The sequence below is a fragment of the Nannobrachium achirus genome (genome assembly GCF_963921795.1).
Source record: "Nannobrachium achirus genome assembly, chromosome: 5".
NCBI lineage: Eukaryota > Metazoa > Chordata > Actinopteri > Myctophiformes > Myctophidae > Nannobrachium > Nannobrachium achirus.
Genome location: NC_137814.1, coordinates 59,128,951 through 59,149,312, shown reverse-complemented (window position 1 = coordinate 59,149,312; position 20,362 = coordinate 59,128,951). Strand labels below are relative to the sequence as shown.

General features: G+C 41.6%; 1 protein-coding gene across 1 annotated transcript in view; it reads left to right on the top strand.

The window, feature by feature from the left end:
• Positions 1 to 20,362, top strand: part of LOC308285223 (SMH class II histocompatibility antigen, beta-1 chain-like) — a gene marked incomplete at both ends in the record, with an annotated part of 35,462 nt that overhangs the window by 10,078 nt on the left and 5,022 nt on the right. The window contains 2 exons of the mRNA XM_080725941.1: positions 17,734 to 17,960; positions 19,611 to 19,797. Of these exons, the coding sequence (XP_080582067.1) occupies positions 17,734 to 17,960; positions 19,611 to 19,797 (414 nt within the window). The remainder of the gene's footprint in view (positions 1 to 17,733; positions 17,961 to 19,610; positions 19,798 to 20,362) is intronic.

Sequence of the window (20,362 nt, the reverse complement as noted above, 5' to 3'; positions counted from 1 at the left end):
GTGTGAAAGTAGCCCCCCACACAATCAGCGCCCATTCCTAAACACAATATGTAAATATAGCCTTTGATTGATTGACTTTAAACTTTGATTTTATATGAAATAACTGAGACCATACTCTAATGCAAGGGTGGGCATCATTTATTTCCAGAGGGCCATACTGACTTCAATAAAGTGAATGAAGGGCCACACATTGGACAACTGAATTGAAACTTACAATGCATCGTTCTGAATTATGTTAAGACTGCATGAATTTGGTAGACATTTTCTCTGTGAAACAAGAAATCAGTTTTGGCGCCTGATAACTTTAATCCATGTCAATGTCATATTTGAGTGTTTCGGTGACAAAGGCTAGCACCTCAATATAACGGTTATAGCCATTTGAATCGTCATCTGCTAGAGGGTCAATTGCAGACTGAAGTGCTGACAGATCTTGAGATGGGCACCGGAGATTCTGGGACCTGAACTCAAGATGTCTCGGTGGTCTCCCAGTCCATTTCTGCATTTTAGTCGGGGGGCCGCAACTGATATTCAGACATATGCGGCTATCTCGGGGTAGAAGTTGCCAACCTATTCAGAACTAATCTTTAACCCCTTGTGATGGGTTCTAACCTGGTTGGCATCTCTGAAAATTATTTTTAGGTCATTTTATCACTGTATACTTAAAAGTGGTAAAATCGGATTTTGCTCCTATAATGTTGAGCAGATTTGCAAATGTAATTGTACTGCTAATGGTGTAATGTATAAAATACAGGTAGAAGTTGCAAACCTATTCAGAACTAATCTTTAACCCCTTGTGATGTGATCTAGCCTGGTTGGCATCTCTGAAAAAGATTTTTAGGTAATTTTATCACTGTATACTTAAAAGTGGTAAAATCGGATTTTGCTCCTATAATGTTGAGCAGATTTGCAAATGTAATTGTATGGTGTAATGTATAAAATACAGGTAGAAGTTGCCAACCTATTCAGAACTAATCTTTAACCCCTTGTGATGTGATCTAGCCTGGTTGGCATCTCTGAAAAAGATTTTTAGGTCATTTTATCACTGTATACTTAACACCTTCTAAGCCACGGGGAGCCCCTTAATGTTAAAACCGTACTATATCGCACATCCCCCCAGGGACTCTCAGCCACGTCGTACATTCCCGGACTTTGTCTTTAAAACCGGAATAAAAGCTTTTGATCCGAAAATCGGCGATCGTCTAACCTTCCCTAGTCACCACTCGTGCAATGATAGCTCATGCAGACCGTGCATGAAGCAGAGGTGACGTCAGCGCCTCTCCTTCTCCAAGGCTACTCCCAGCCATCCGTTTGCTGTCTGCACACTCGAGCTCCTACAGCAGCCATGCTTGGGGCTATGCTAGCGAAACTTTTCAGTTCTGTTCTTCAGTCACACATGGACTATTTGCGGGGACATTTACGTGAAAGGATCGCGCACGCGAAACGCACAGGGACATCGACGATCGGCCAAAACCCCCATTCTATCCCAACGGAAATCGAGAAAATCATGGTGAGTTACTGGCCTGGGGAAAAAAAAAAAAGAAAAAACAGCGGCGCTGTTCAAGATGGAGGGGCTGCGGGGTCATGTTTATAAACATAATATTATGTCTCAGATCACAATACAATAATAGAAATGTCACGGCTAATCTACCAACCACCATTCTATTTCGGACGTCAAGGTGTTAAAAGTGGTAAAATCGGATTTTGCTCCTATAATGTTGAGCAGATTTGCAAATGTAATTGTATGGTGTAATGTATAAAATACAGGTAGAAGTTGCCAACGTATTCAGAACTAATCTTTAACCCCTTGTGATGGGTTCTAACCTGGTTGGCATCTCTGAAAATGATTTTTAGGTCATTTTATCACTGTATACTTAAAAGTGGTAAAATCGGATTTTGCTGCTATAATGTTGAGCTGATTTGCTAATGTAATTGTACTGCTAATGTGGTAATGTACAGGTAGCAAAGCTGATATTAGTTGATGGTGGCTAAAGTGATGATGAATATTTTTTGGAGGGGTGGGATGGAGGATATGGCTGATCCTGTGTGTGCAGTCACACCTGGTTGTCAAGGAGCCAAATCTGATATTGACTTGACCTAAGATAACACCTCTGGGTAAAAGCACACATTAAGTATTAATGTTTAAACCCTTGTCATGTATTCTAGCCTGGTTGTAATCTCACAAATCAGTAATGACAAGTTATTTTAAATTTGCTGCAATAATGTTGAGTAAGTTGCATTATGTAAATGTACTACTAATGTGGTAATGCAATGAAAATGCAGGTAGCAAAGCTCATATTAGTTGATGCTGGCAAGAGTAAAGATTAATACTAGTAAGACGCCTCAGCGCGACATGCGAGGTCGCACCAATTCTTGGCCATCTGGCCAGTGATGTATATCGGACCATTTACCCATATATGGAGACCCCTGCACGATAGTCAACAATGTTATGTCAAAACATGCCCATATATGGGCATTATCAAATATGGGCATTCCCAGATGTCCTTAATATTGATGACATTGGGACAGGGATCTCCATATATGGGCATAAAATGTATGTTAATTAGTAAAGCCAAGCAGGGCCTTGGCAAGTTAGGGCCTGGGTTTGATGACTGGGGATCATAAGGCATGAGGGGGACCCTAACAGGACATCATCTGGGAATGCCCATAGTGTATTATGGACATTTTATTTATTTTATCCTTTATTAATATGTATATCCATCTATCTATAAATGCGAGAAGTCTCTGCGTGTGTGTTTGTAATCCGCGTATCTCGAGAACCGTTCGTCCCACCGGCTTCAGATTCGGCACGCGCGCTCCCCGCCGCGGCACGGAGTGCAGTGCCGGGCCTCGACCCGACCCGACGCACGGTTTTCCCTAACCGGCCCGAAACGTTCGGAATCTCCTTATGCGGGGCTGATTGTTGACATCAGGCTGTTCCGGAGGAAATCGGCGCAAAATCGGTCATTGTGACATCACTGCAGTGCCGGGCGCAAGCGCTGACTCATTGTGACATCACTGCAGTGCCGGGCCTTGCCTCGACCCGACAGATATCTCCGTATATGGGCATAAGACTGAGAACTCCATATATGGGCATATGGGCAGATACAGAGATCTCCATACAGTATATGGGCATATATAGACAGATATCTCCGTATATAGGCATAAAAGGGACACAGACTGATACAGAGATCTCCATATATGGGCATATGGGCAGATACAGGGGCCTAGACCCGACAGATATCTCCGTATATTGAGAACTCCATATATGGGCATCTTGCCTCGACCCGACAGATATCTCCGTATATGGGCATAAGACTGAGAACTCCATATATTGGCATATGGGCAGATACAGAGATGTCCATACAGTATATGGGCATATATAGACAGATATCTCCGTATATAGGCATAAAAGGGACACAGACTGATACAGAGATCTCCATATATGGGCATATGGGCAGCTACAGGGGCCTAGACCCGACAGATATCTCTGTATACTGAGAACTCCATATATGGGCATATGGGCAGATACAGAGATCTCCATATATGGGCATATATAGACAGATATCTCCGTATATAGGCATAAAAGGGACACAGACTGATACAGAGATCTCCATATATGGGCATATGGGCAGATACAGGGGCCTAGCCTCGACCCAACAGATATCTCCGTATATGGTCATAAAAGGGACACAGACAGATATATGGGCATAAAAGGGACACAGACTGAGATCTCCATATATGGGCATATGGGCAGATACAGAGATATATGGGCATAAAAGGGACACAGACTGAGATCTCTCTGCTTAAAGAAGAAACAAACAAAAAGCGATATCTCCATATATGGCATATATGGGCATAAAATGGACGCAGAATCACAAAGATCTCCATATACGGGCATAAAGGGACACAGACAGACAGATACAGAGATCTCCATATATGGGCATAAAATGGACGCAAATAGACAGATATCTCCATATATGGGCAATTGGGCATATATGGGCATAAAATGCCATACAGTATATGGGCATATATAGACAGATATCTCCGTATATAGGCATAAAAGGGACACAGACTGATACAGAGATCTCCATATATGGGCATATGGGCAGATACAGGGGCCTAGACCCGACAGATATCTCCGTATACTGAGAACTCCATATATGGGCATATGGGCAGATACAGAGATCTCCATATATGGGCATATATAGACAGATATCTCCGTATATAGGCATAAAAGGGACACAGACTGATACAGAGATCTCCATATATGGGCATATGGGCAGATACAGGGGCCTAGCCTCGACCCAACAGATATCTCTGTATATGGGCATAAAAGGGACACAGACAGATATATGGGCATAAAAGGGACACAGACTGAGATCTCCATATATGGGCATATGGGCAGATACAGAGATATATGGGCATAAAAGGGACACAGACTGAGATCTCTCTGCTTAAAGAAGAAACAAACAAAAAGCGATATCTCCATATATGGCATATATGGGCATAAAATGGACGCAGAATCACAAAGATCTCCATATACGGGCATAAAGGGAGACAGACAGACAGATACAGAGATCTCCATATATGGGCATAAAATGGACGCAAATAGACAGATATCTCCATATATGGGCAATTGGGCATATATGGGCATAAAATGGACCCAGAACTATATCTGCAGTGATCTCCATATTAGCGGGGCTGTTAAGGAGAACAATACTTCAGTTCTGGAAAGAAGCACCACAATTTTACAGAGTGTACCTCTTGGGTCATTCTTTAGAAAAATCACATTAGACACTTAATTTTCAAAATGTCCGCCAGTTTTAAAGATGGCCGCCTTTTCGGATATGTTTTACAGTACGCCAGCCAGTTAATATCGAATTTTCATAATATTAGAGTTGTTTTGTAGGTTTTAAAACATCCTGAGTTCATTTATTACACTTTTAAAGCAGCCAGAATAACCTTTCTGACTTTTGGTTGGGGTCTTTCCTCACCTGGGACCCCCCAAACAGACCCCTGAGCCTATTTCAGTAATCGCTCTGCTCCTGCACCAGAACAATGTTAAATTAGATCTGAAATATGCTCTGAAATAAAAAATGACTAGTAGCAAATAACAGAGGTCTTCCACGGGGGGTCCGGGACCCCTGGGGGGGTCCTCAGAGCTATTACAGGGGGCCTGCCAAATCTCGATGAGATCTTTTTTTTTCTTTTTTTTTTTACATTTGAAACTTTGAATGTTTTTATGTATCCTGGTTTTATGTATTGTACTTTGATGGTTTATTAGTATTCTCAGTATTATTTATAATGTTTTTTGTGTTAAAACAGTTATGGTTGACAGCTGTTACTGCAGGGATTGCAATAATGAAGGTATTGCAACTTTTCACTTTGGGTGCAGAACAACATTTCCATTTATTGCACTGCACTCACACTGACAACACACACACACACACACACACACACACACACACACACACACACACACACACACACACACACACACACACACACACACACACATTTTAACCATTTATTTATGTCCACACAAAGGAGATGCATACAAGGACACAAATAGTATAGGTGCAGTAGAGTAACATTTACAAAATCATGGCATTATGTCTTCATGATACAATAGCAAGGCACTTGGTACTCTACGGGTATAAGTAACAGCGTCTCCGCCATATGTGGCGGCTGCCGATTATAGCGGAGACGGAACAATACTTTGCCAGCCTTTTTGCCTCTTTTTTAGGCACTCCAAGTTGTTGAAACCCTCTAACAACCAGCCTGTGGGTATGTCCTAGGCTGCCAAATATGAAAACAAATAGTCTGCACCTGTACCCCAGCTCTGAGATCGTATTTAGGAGAGGTTGGTATTTAATGACCTTGGTCATGAAAGCTTCCTCTAGGCTAGGGTCAAAGGTGCAGGCCATCTCCAATACAGACACTTCCCTGGACTCTTCATCAACCACAACAACATCTGGTGTATTAGCTGTCAAAGATGCAAACATTTCCAAGTTATCACAGAGATGAAACATGGATGGAATGACACGGGAATGTTTGTACACACACACACACACACACACACACACACACACACACACACACACACACACACACACACACACACACACACACACACACACACACACACACACACACACACACACCTCTTTGTTATTGTCACCCCAAAACCCTCACCTTATCCTCTTATAGAGCCCATGGTTAATTACGCCCAAAGAGATTCACTACACTACAGTAATTTCAGACATGCAGGATATATTCGTCTTCATCATCATCATCATCTTCAATGTCCAACCTAATAGTGTTGACACAGTCTCCACCATAGCATAGAGTGAAAGGCAGGTTATTTGAGCAGCTGCACCGTCCCTTACAACCTGCTTTGCAGACACATTTGATGGGCTCAAGTACTGCCTTTGGAGCAGGGAGAGCAAGAAAACTGAAACCTGGAATATACCCTCCACTCTCTGAATTCCATCTATTTTCTTCGATTGGTGGAAGCACAGGGAAATTTGTCAGGTATGATTTATCCTGCATTGTGACGGAGTTGGCACGGAGGTAATGTGGTAGCAGTGCAGCACGAGTTGGAGGTAGCATCTCACCCTCCAAGTTATTTGACAGAAATAGTTCCCATCTGAGTAATCCCAGGGTTGTTGGACCTTTTGAACTGTAAACATGGCATGCAAAATGTTCGGACTGCAATGTTGATGGAAGCTCACAATTTATAAGCTCAGGAGGAATGGCCAATGACCTTGCCAAGGTCCTTGAAGCGGTTAGTGGCTTGGTCATCATCATCATCATCATCATCATCAAGTAGGCATTGACCCATGTCTTTTTGGTGATTCCAACAAATGTTCTTCCCCAGTCAACACCTGAAAAACGCAAAGGAACCCTTGACATTTGTAACATCAACTTGAACTCACTCGAATATATCAATTTCCTTTTTTTGTACCGGAGGCAAGGACTTGATAAGGAATCGGGGTATCAGCCTCTTCATGTGTTTGCACTTCCTCAAAATCATGTCCCTTGATGAAGGTATCGTATTATGATGCCTACTTCGTCATACCTGACAAATTGCCCTGAGCTTCCATCAATTGAAAAAAATAGATGGAATTCAGAGAGTGGAGGGTATGTTCCAGTCAGGTTTCTTGCCATCCCTGCTGCAAAGGCAAAGCTCATCAAATGTGTTTGCAAAGCAGGTTACAAGGGACGGTGCAGCTGCTCAAACAATAACCTGCCTTGCACTCTCCTCCCTGCAAATGATATAGTGGAAACTGTCAACATTATTAGGGAGGACATGTATAGTAGTGAATTTCTTTGGGTACAATTGACCGTGAGCTCTTTAAGAGGATAGGGTGCGGGTTTTGGGGTGACGATAACAAAGAGGTGTGTGTGTTGTGTTGTCAGTGTTAGTGCAATGCAATAAATGGACATGTTAGACTGTGCGCCCAAAGTGAGAAGTTGCAATACCTTAATTCTTGCAATACCTGTGAACCTGTCTGTCTAACACACACATGTTATAAATAATACTGAGAATACTAATAAAAACAGTTTCAAATGTAAAAATATATATACATATAAAAAAAAGGAACTTCCCCATCAAGATTCGGCAGGCCTCCTGTAGTAACTCTGAGGACCCCCTAGGGGTCCGGGACCCCTGTGGAAGACCCCTGGGTATTTGCTACTACTCATTTTTGCTTTCAGAGCCCAGTTACAACAACTTTAATGCTTCAGTTATGATCTAATTTAACATTGCTCTGGAGCAGGAGCAAAGCGACTACTCAGATAAGCTCAGGGGTCTGTTTGGGGGGTCCCAGGTGAGGAAAGACCCCAACCAAAAGTCAGAAAAGTTATTCTGGCTGCTTTAAAAGAGTAATAAATGAACTCACAATGTTTTAAAACCTACAAAACAACTCTAATATTATGAAAATCGGACATTAACTGGCTGGCGTACTGTTCAGAGGCAGCCATCTTGGAAACATGGCAGCCATTTTGATTTTTCAGTGTCTAACGTGTTTTATCATAGGAACAACCCCTAAGGAGTACTTGTGAAAAGTTTTAGGTTTCTTTCCACTTGTGAAGTATTTTAGTGCAAAAATGCATTTACCTGCCCCGCTATATATGGACATAAAATGGACGCCGCAGACAGACAGATACAGATATCTCCAAATATGGGCATAAATGGATACAGGCAAACAGATGGTCAAAACGGGTCCTATGACAACAGGTATAATAGGGTTTGCATTAAAGGGCGGCGCATTCATTCCCTATTTACATCTTTCCCGAGTTGGCCAGGTCGCCGACTAGACGCTGAAGGGCGGCCCAGCTTCTAGTATACATAAATGGACTTAATATTAACGTTCTCGGGGAAGGTAGGGTGTAAATCAGAGTAAAGCAGGCTCTTGGCTAGTTAGGGCCTGGGATTGATGATCAGAAATCTCCATATATGGGCATACAAGGGATTTTGTTTCTGGGAATGAACTAATATGGTTTTATTTTAGTATATCCTTTATTAGCCCATACATGGAGATCCCTATCTGAACCAGCCACACATGGGCCATGCCTTTGCCATCTGGCCAGTGATATATATCGATGACATCAGGGATCTTCATATATGGGCATAAAAGTGATAACTGTTACTCGCTATCAGAGGCGTATCATTCTCTGCAGAGACACAGATGTGCTGGTGTTAATTCTTATGTTTGCATACCAACTGAAACAAGAAATGTGGATACATGAAAAAGTTCAAGATATACAGAGATGTCCATACAGTATATGGGCATATATAGACAGATATCTCCGTATATAGGCATAAAAGGGACACAGACTGATACAGAGATCTCCATATATGGGCATATGGGCAGATACAGGGGCCTAGACCCGACAGATATCTCCGTATACTGAGAACTCCATATATGGGCATATGGGCAGATACAGAGATCTCCATATATGGGCATATATAGACAGATATCTCCGTATATAGGCATAAAAGGGACACAGACTGATACAGAGATCTCCATATATGGGCATATGGGCAGATACAGGGGCCTAGCCTCGACCCAACAGATATCTCCGTATATGGGCATAAAAGGGACACAGACAGATATATGGGCATAAAAGGGACACAGACTGAGATCTCCATATATGGGCATATGGGCAGATACAGAGATATATGGGCATAAAAGGGACACAGACTGAGATCTCTCTGCTTAAAGAAGAAACAAACAAAAAGCGATATCTCCATATATGGCATATATGGGCATAAAATGGACGCAGAATCACAAAGATCTCCATATACGGGCATAAAGGGACACAGACAGACAGATACAGAGATCTCCATATATGGGCATAAAATGGACGCAAATAGACAGATATCTCCATATATGGGCAATTGGGCATATATGGGCATAAAATGCCATACAGTATATGGGCATATATAGACAGATATCTCCGTATATAGGCATAAAAGGGACACAGACTGATACAGAGATCTCCATATATGGGCATATGGGCAGATACAGGGGCCTAGACCCGACAGATATCTCCGTATACTGAGAACTCCATATATGGGCATATGGGCAGATACAGAGATCTCCATATATGGGCATATATAGACAGATATCTCCGTATATAGGCATAAAAGGGACACAGACTGATACAGAGATCTCCATATATGGGCATATGGGCAGATACAGGGGCCTAGCCTCGACCCAACAGATATCTCCGTATATGGGCATAAAAGGGACACAGACAGATATATGGGCATAAAAGGGACACAGACTGAGATCTCCATATATGGGCATATGGGCAGATACAGAGATATATGGGCATAAAAGGGACACAGACTGAGATCTCTCTGCTTAAAGAAGAAACAAACAAAAAGCGATATCTCCATATATGGCATATATGGGCATAAAATGGACGCAGAATCACAAAGATCTCCATATACGGGCATAAAGGGACACAGACAGACAGATACAGAGATCTCCATATATGGGCATAAAATGGACGCAAATAGACAGATATCTCCATATATGGGCAATTGGGCATATATGGGCATAAAATGGACCCAGAACTATATCTGCAGTGATCTCCATATATGGACATAAAATGGACGCCGCAGACAGACAGATACAGATATCTCCAAATATGGGCATAAATGGATACAGGCAAACAGATGGTCAAAACGGGTCCTATGACAACAGGTATAATAGGGTTTGCATTAAAGGGCGGCGCATTCATTCCCTATTTACATCTTTCCCGAGTTGGCCAGGTCGCCGACTAGACGCTTACAGCTTCTAGTATACATAAATGGACTTAATATTAACGTTCTCGGGGAAGGTAGGGTGTAAATCAGAGTAAAGCAGGCTCTTGGCTAGTTAGGGCCTGGGATTGATGATCAGAAATCTCCATATATGGGCATACAAGGGATTTTGTTTCTGGGAATGAACTAATATGGTTTTATTTTAGTATATCCTTTATTAGCCCATACATGGAGATCCCTATCTGAACCAGCCACACATGGGCCATGCCTTTGCCATCTGGCCAGTGATATATATCGATGACATCAGGGATCTTCATATATGGGCATAAAAGTGATAACTGTTACTCGCTATCAGAGGCGTATCATTCTCTGCAGAGACACAGATGTGCTGGTGTTAATTCTTATGTTTGCATACCAACTGAAACAAGAAATGTGGATACATGAAAAAGTTCAAGATATCAAAATGTCAAGTGAGATATTATAAGCCAAGGTCTGTTAGCATTTAATGTTCTCACTGCCAGTTCACTATAGGAAAAAAGAGACCTCTTTAGGCCAGATGCTTGGAACCTACAGTTTGTGGATGCAAGGCTAGTGGAAACCAGTACAGGGCATCGTGTTTGTCGTAAAAGAGGGATTTACTGTAGTGGAGCATATGGATGTGCCCGTGCAGCTTGGTACAAAAACTAATTTGACAAATTAAGAAATAGACCTTAAGTAGTGCCTCAAAAGTTCACCAAAATCGTATGTTATTACAAGCATTTTACTGTTATTACATGATTGTATTATTATTATTATTTTCAAATTATTTGACCATACCAGAGTGCTTCTTGTTTACTGATTACACATATTTCCATTATTAGATAATACCCAGGACGGTACAGTTTGCCATAAGCATTGAGTGTTGTCATGTTATATTCAATTGTATTGTCATATTGTCTATTTAGCATGACACATTTTCAATGTTGTAAATGTTCTTATTCTTAGTCTTGCTGTTATTCTTTGACCTGCTATTTATCCATTTTGGTGTGATGTGTGTTTTGAATTGTGTAATTTCTTGTATACTCAAAATGGACAAAAACGCCATTAAAGAAGTTGCCTTTTACCATAATATTTACAAATCTATTGCAATACCATTCAAAATAACTTTCCATATTGTTCTTTTATCTATGTCCTTCAATATAACATGGAAAGAAATACATTTAAAAGTAAAGAATTAATCAAATGCATATGATGTTTAATCGGATTATTTGACTATAGCATGAAATGGGCATTCAAATATTGAAGGGCTTATAAAAGTTACCAGAAAATGAATTCAAAATGCCAACCACCTTAAAGGTGTATTCAGTGATAATGAAAGTGGCCGGGGGTCATCTTCTCCCTTACTGGCCTTACAGCGTGGAAATGTTTAGTTTTTTATAGATTTTTTACACCATTATAACCCTCGTTTTGAATATCACTGAATATCGGTAGGCCTACGTCTCCAGCTTCAGGATATGTATGATACTGATTTACTATGAGCCTGTGGCATTTTATGAGTTCAGTAGTTTACAATCTAGGCATTTAGCAGACGTTCTTAATTCAGAGCGACTGTGGTTCTCAAAACATTTATTTTGACCATCATAACTAAACATCATAACATAACTATGGCCATACTCTACCCTGATTGGTCGAGGACTGGCTGGCCACCTCTGAAAACTGAATCTAGCTATGCTCGCAACACGGGCCATGGTGGAAGTCCTTAAATGGTCAGCACTCATTCTAGTGAGGATAATGAATGGAAAATGTACCAATTATATTTTTATTTGAATGAAATACAATCACTGAATATACCTTTAATGTTTATAAAGTATTTTGACAGGTACTTGGGTATCATAGTGGTGTAGTGTATCTTGTACACCAGGCCCATTGCAAGTTGCTGTACTCTGTCATCTACTCTGAGCCACCCCACTCTTAACTGGTGAGTAGCGGTGAGATGAGTCTGATAGGGAAGGTTAAGCAAGACCCTAATTAGTTTATTTTGGGCTGTTTGGAGTTTATTTTTAAGGGCTTGTGGGGCGTCACGATACCATACGTGAACTCCGTAGTCAAAGAGGGGCTGGATTATTGCACCAGCTATGGTCTTCAGTGTGTTGAAATTGACCATTGGGGCGATCCTCTGTAGGAAACGAGTTTGTTGGTTGATTTTATTTATTACTTTAGAAGTCATCTTTTCGCTGGAAAGATTAGCTCAAGGATGCATCCTAAGTAAGAGATTTAGTTTTTTCGTGTTATGACCTTGTCACCCACTTTGATTGTGAAGTTATTGACTTTTTTGAGGTTATGATTTGATCCAAAGAGGATGGACTCAGTTTTTCCCAAGTGAATTGATAATTTTGTTGTCGTTAAAGGACAACTTTAGTTTTTTTACAACAAGGGTTCATATTTTAGATTGTAATTAAATAATATAAAAGATGAGAGTTAAAATTATTTCATTTACTTCTTTCTATTGTTTTAGAGATTCTTTTTTCAGCGGTTGGGGGCATGCGTACAAGTGGCTAAATATGTAATTTTACACAGAATAAGCCCATTCCCAAGATACAATGCAACCTTTCATGGTTGGATGTGACTTATGGGGGCTAGAAGTGTTACTGTAAATAGCAATAAAGAAACTGCTGGCTTATTGTGTCTAAAAATACACATTTAGCCACTTGTACGCATGCCCCCATGCGTACGCATGCCCCACATTTTTGCACGGTAAACGCGATTAAACAAAAGAACGAAGCAAATGAAAACATTTTAACACTCACTTTTTCTTTTCTCTAATTACAATCTAAAATATGAACCCTTGTTGTAAAAAAACAAAGTTGTCCTTTAAGCCATGTGCAGATCTTGCTTAGTTCAGAGTTAAGTGTCTTTTCAACCTGCAAGTGGTCCTTGCCCGAGACTAGGAGAGCCGAGTCATCCGCGAACAGGAACAGGTTGCAGTCGCAAGCAGATGCCATGTCGTTCACGTATATTAGGAACAACAGAGGCCCCAGTATGCTACCTTGAGGAACACCACAGCTTACTGGGGGGGGGGGGGGGGGTACCGTTAATCTCCACCACCTGTTCCCTCCCCACCAGGTAAGATTGCATCCAACTCACTGCTGCGCTGTCAAGACCGATGGCTTTTAGTTTCTCAATCAGAATAGAATGATTTACGGTGTCAAATGCCTTCTGGAGGTCCATCATGACCATGTCGCTATATTTGCCGTCATCCGCTTCGGGTTTGATTTGGTCAGTCAAATAGAGAAGGCATGTGTCAGTGGAATGAGATTTTCTGAATCCAGATTGGAACTCGTAAATCAGATTATTCTCATCGAGATATTTTGCAATCTGTTCGTAGACTATTTTCTCCATGACTTTGGATATGGAGCTAAGAATGGAAACCGGGCGGTAGTTTCCAGGGTCTAGTTTTCTACCTTTTTTATGCAGGGGGGTTACTTTTGCTAGTTTGAAGTCCTGGGGGACATGACCCTGTTCGATGGAAAGGTTAATTATGTGGGTAATGATTGGAGCAATGGTGGCGGCTGAATCTCTGAGAAATCTAGCTGGAATTTTATCAAGGCCAGTGGCCTTGTGTTATGGTAGGGCGCTCAGTTTTTTAAACACTTCATCAGTTGTCACTGTGGCAAGTTTAAAACTGTCTTTTCTGACGCCCAGTTTTTTGTAGAATTTTTTAACACATTTTACACCATAACACCCAGATGGGGCAACCAGTCTTTCGACCAGTGAACGGGGTATGGTGGTAAAGGTTTTGTTAAGATGGGTAGCCACTTCACATTTGTCAGAAATGAGCGTCCGTTTTGATGTTTATGTTGTGGCATATGGTTTTAGGTTTTAAGCCTAATTGGTTGTTAAGCAACTTCCATAGGTCTCGTGGTTTGTTTTTGAATTCATCGATTTTGTCTTCGATGTAGTTTTTTTTGGCAGATCTAACTAGGGTGGTTGTCTGGTTTCTAAGCTTCTTGCACTGAGCATCAAGATGGTTGATCTGGATTTTGAGGTCAGGGTTGAATTTCTTCCTGAGCTTTTTGCAGCACTTTCGTTTTTCATCGTACTTTTTGTCTCTGAGTTTAGCTGATTCGGCAATATCTGAGTTATACCATGGCTCTTGGCGGGCTTTAACCCTGGTGGTTTTCAAGGGGGCCACGTCGTCTAGAGCATCGGTCAATTTGGTTTAAAACCACACCATACCGCTTAGGCCTCTAGGTTTCATAACTTGTACTCTACTGCAATAAACCAACCGAGCTGGAAACTCTGAACCATCTCTCTGTCTGCCTCTGTTCTTATCTTCTCCTCCAGCGACAAAGGTTGAGAAATGTAATTAACTCAACCTCACAGTACTCCAGGTCTGTTTTAGACTGTGTGTGTCTAGAATATACTTCAGGATCATTCTGTTGAAGACCTTAGCAGTGATACATGTCAGGCTGATGCCTCGGTAGTTGTCTGGCATTGAAAGTTCAGGATCATTCGGTTGAAGACCTTAGCTTAGTTTCTGGCATTGAGAGGTCTCCAGCTTTAGGCACCAGGATGATGTTAGACAGAGACCATATTTCAGGCTGCTTGTTGTGCAGTAGAGCAAGGACCTATTGCCATCCGGCCCAGCACTTTTTCCCTCTCTCATTGATGTTTGAATATCGATTTTCGGTGAAAGTATGTAGGAGTAGAAAGGTGCCAAAGTTTTGAGGAAAAATGTATATAGTATGACTGCCTAGTAGATAAATAATGACAAGAACATACGTGTGCCTTTCAGGCGAGCCCACAATAATGACAATATCTAAAGTGTGAATAACAAAACATATATACCAAATTCAAATTTCCAAGAAAGGCCTGTTGGCAGCCGGACTAACTAGGCCAAGAAACAAATCAATCGCTATAATCAAATCTGCCAAAAAAAAACCTGATGACAAAGTTGATGAAAACATAAACAAATCACGAGCTGTAAGCAAAGATGTTTTAAATTCACCACGGTGACAACTGATGAGGTGTTTTAACAAAGTACCGCCTTCAACTCACTGGCGGAACAAGTCAGAAACGGGCCTGTATGCAAGCCACAATGATCTGGGGTTTTTACTGTATGGCCAGTCCAGTAAGTCTCTCTTGTCACATTGTGCTTTTCAAGTAGTTTTTAATCTGACCGCTCGGCGGTTTATATGCATTTCCACTCATGATTAAGCCATGCGTGAACAGAAGGCTAGCTGGCTTGTGTTGACAAGTGATTGATGATGACGTAGTGTGCACCGATGGGCAAACGTTGATGATGAAAAGGTTTTAAATGGGCCCGCCTACCCAGCCTTGATGCTCCGCGCCTGACGAACACAGTTTGCAAGGTAGTCTTGCGTGGCCAGACTGTTGCCTAACACGATTTGCAAATGCTCCCGGCATACAGTCTGGTGCAGTAGCAATAACATGTCCTACTGGAAGCGTTATGTCTCCTTTCAGCATTTTTTGGGGCGTTATTTCGTCTTTCTCTGGTGTTGTTGGTGTTACTTCCATGATGTTTTAAAATGTTTTCTTAAACTATACACTCATAACAAGAATATGCCGCTCGAATGACTCTGTCTGTGCTAGTGTGTTTCTGTTATGTTTCCAGTGGGACTACAGTTCAGTGCAGCATTGGCTACTTCCGATACTTGCCGTTCGGGAGCTGCCGTTCCAGACTCTATATAGCATTTGGAGATTGTGGAATAGTTGTCTGGCTACGCGAGACTAGTTGCAAGGTATCTTGAAGAAAAAGAAAATGATTAGAGTTCCAGTCTGGCTTCAGAGAATCCCATTTCACTGACACATGCCTTCTCTATTTGAATGACCAAATCAAACGTGAGGTGGACTCTGGCAAATATTGCGGCATGGTCATGCTCGACCTCCAGAAGGCATTTGACACCGTAAATCACTCTATTCTGATTGATACATTGAAAACTGACAGCGCAGCAGTGAGCTTGATGCAATCTTACCTGGTGGGGAGGGAACATGTGGTGAACGGTACCCTGTCCCCCCCCCTCCTCCCAGTAAGCTGTGGTGTTCCTCAAGGTAGCATACTAGGGCCTCTATTGTTCCTAATATGTAAACGATATCTGCTTGTGTGTTCACCCACGACGGCAGGTTAGCATTCACCAGCGATTCGGACAACTGCCCACTGTCGGCAGGTTAGCGTTCACCAACGATTCGGACTACTGGTCACTGTAGTCAGGTTAGCATTCACCCACGATTCGTACTGCAGCCCGCTGTCGGCAGATTAGTGTTCACCGGCGATTTGGACTAGTGGTCACTGTAGGCAGGTTAGCATTCACCAGCGATATGGACTACTGGCCACTGTAGGCAGGTTAGCATTCACCAGCGATATGGACTACTGGCCACTGTAGGCAGGTTAGCATTCACCAGCGATATGGACTACTGGTCACTGTAGGCAGGTTAGCATTCACCAGCGATATGGACTACTGGTCACTGTAGGCAGGTTAGCATTCACCAGCGATTTGGACTAGTGGTCACTGTAGGCAGGTTAGCATTCACCAGAGATATGGACTACTGGCCACTCAAAACAACGGCACCTGGAAACATCACTAAGCGCCTGGCTCACTGATTTATGTTTAAATATGTAGACATGATGTTGATCTCTCTCTCCTCCCCTTTCTCCCCTCTTCTTCTTTGGAAACAATACAACTAAATAAAATAAATTAAACAAAAACAACAAATTATAAACATATTTACACATAGTACAGGATAAAATGTTAAACAATCTGTTGTAGTTTTGGTTTGACGTCTGCCTGGTAACAAGTGATGAGAGTGAATAGTGTGTTTTCATTGGTTGTTGTAGAGTAGAAACGATAGGTGAAGAGATTCAGTGTTCATTTCTCTGAAACATCTCAACTCATCAACACTTCAACTAAACTCTGAAACATCTCAACTCATCAACACTTCAACTAAACTCTGAAACATCTCAACTCATCAACACTTCAACTAAACTCTGAAACATCTCAACTCATCAACACTTCAACTAAACTCTGAAACATCTCAACTCATCAACACTTCAACTAAACTCTGAAACATCTCAACTCATCATGACTTCATCTAATCTCTGGCTCTGTGTTTCACTGAGTTTCATCTGTTTTCAAGGAGCAGGTAAACTTTAATCTCTAAACATTGACTCTGTTTCACTGTGTTGTTTTATTTAACATTTAAAACATTTAATTCCCATTAACTTCCATTTGTTGCTTTTTGTGTGAGGCTATTTGGCTTTAAGTTTGGCATACACTATAGGTATAACAAAATTATATATTTCTTTTTTTTAGCTTTCAATAATAATAATAATAAAAATATACATTTATTTCAGACCTTACCACTGAGATAATAAATGTATGTACTGTATATGTCATTCTTGTCTTTCCAGATGGATATCAACACTTTATGTTTAGTGAGTGTGTGTATAACTCCAGTGAGCTGAAGGACGTGCAGTACACAGTGTCATTCAGCTTCAATCATGAAGAGTACATCAGGTTTGACAGCAGAGTGGGTCAGTGGGTTGGTTTCACTGAGCATGGAGTGAAGAACGCAGAGAACTTCAATAAAGATGCTGCAAGGATGGCTTACACGAGATCACTACCAGAGACAATGTGCAAACCCAATGCTGACATACAATCCCGCTGTGCTCTGAGCAAGATGGGTGAGCTGATCTCACAACATCACTGAACACTCTTCACCTCATTAACTATGACATCATTATACATCATCTATTCACACATTAATGGTGTTAAACATTATTATAATGATTATAAAATGTTACTTAACTTTATCTGCTGAGAATCATTTAACATCCTATTCAATCAATCAATCAATCAATCAATCAATCAATCAATCAATCAATCAATCAATCCTATTAAACTACCGTATTAAGCCTGATTTATACTTTATCGTAATAGTCACAGTGGAAATAGCAGATCTACAAGCTCACAAGCATGAATGAAGCATATATGACTAGGCCATGTACAGTATGTCTATAATAGGGGTAATAATAATAATAATAATAATAATAATAACAATGGGTTAATGTAATTAAATCACCAGGATTAAAACCTGTTTATTGTGGGGAGCCTGCTGGCCTAGTGGTCTGGGTGTATACCACATATAGGCTCTAATGCAGCCTGACAGAGCATCACGGGTTAGAATCCTATCAATGAAGACAGAACCCTCCTCCCAAATAAATAACAATATTGTGTTGATTTTATTGTCATGTAAATCATTGGTATCATGTGTATTTATTTAATGTAATGTTTTATTATTTAATAGTGTTCTATACAGTAGAACACTGTAGAACTGCAGCATTCACAGACACCTTGGTCTCTGTCGCCATTCATCTGAAAGATGAATGGAAGAAAGTTGGACAAGTGCTACAATGTGGTCGCCCTGTTAACCACACTTATTGCACGGCTTGTTTGGATGCTTGATTCTGATTGGTCAATCGCTGAAATCAGAGGTCTGTTATTTCTTGATAACAGACCGCTCCGCTCTGTAACAGACCGATGCCTAATCAAAGACTCAAAGACTATCCAACATGTCAGCCATGTAAACAAACACACAGCGACATTTACAACTAAACGTTGCTCTCAAGAATGTTTTTGAAAACATTTGATGCGAGAAATAAAGAATGCCAGTTGCGCTCTGCGGACGGCCAGTGCAACACTTTCACTATACTGTAAGCAAGGAAATATTTCTGTTGTTTTTTTCAATGTCAATGTATTCATTTGTTTAGTAAGTAACATCTCGCTCAGCTTATTATGGAGTGATAGAATCCCTTCAGGTTCATATGCCACCTTCAGGTTGATATGCCACCGATGCTGATTGCGACCGTCAGGTCACAGTTACTATGAAAAGCTGACTGACTGATGACTTTCCCTCCGTCAGTCAGTCTGTCCGTCACGTCACACTTTTGCCCCTAGACTTACCGTTGGCCCTCTTGATGCCAGACATTGCACACACACTCCTTGGATGGCAAATCACAACCTCCGACACTGATTTCTCACATGGCCCTCTTTAGGGCCACCATCAGGCCGATTTTAGCAAAACACATTTGTGGACACTGCTCCTACAGGTTTTGGCCTAAAATCACACAAAGAGGTACACAGTATCTCTAAAGTCATGTCATCAACATGGATCTGTCCCATTTCCCATATTCCCTCCTGATTGGCAACCATTGCTTTCTAAAGTTTGTGTATGCGACTTGGCGGTCGCTTATCTCCCGATTAGGGAGTCTTACTGGTGACCGCTGAGTGAGATGTTATCCCTTACTAATAATACCATCATTGTTGTTCTGCAGTGAAGCCCTATGTGAGACTGGCCTCAGAGACTCCCCCTGGTGGTGGTAAACACACTCACATGCTGCGCTGCAGCAGCTATGGCTTCTATCCTAACCTGATCCTGGTGACCTGGCTGAGCGACCTGCGACCCCTGACCTCTGCTGTGACCTCTAGCACCCAGCTGTCTGATGGAGACTGGTACTACCAGTACCACTCCTACCTGGAGTACACACCCAGGTACACACCTAACAGACACCTGTACATAGAAATACACACCTCTACTGGTACTACCAGTACCACTCCTACCTGGAGTACACACCCAGGTACACACCTAACAGACACCTGTACATAGAAATACACACCTCTACTGGTACTACCAGTACCACTCCTACCTGGAGTACACACCCAGGTACACACCTAACAGACACCTATACATAGAAATACACACCTCTACTGGTACTACCAGTACCACTCCTACCTGGAGTACACACCCAGGTACACACCTAACAGACACCTATACATAGAAATACACACCTCTACTGGTACTACCAGTACCACTCCTACCTGGAGTACACACCCAGGTACACACCTAACAGACACCTACACATAGAAATACACACCTCTACTGGTACTACCAGTACCACTCCTACCTGGAGTACACACCCAGGTACACACCTAACAGACACCTATACATAGAAATACACACCCAGGTACACACATAACAGACACCTACACATAGAAATACACACCCAGGTACACACCTAATAGACAC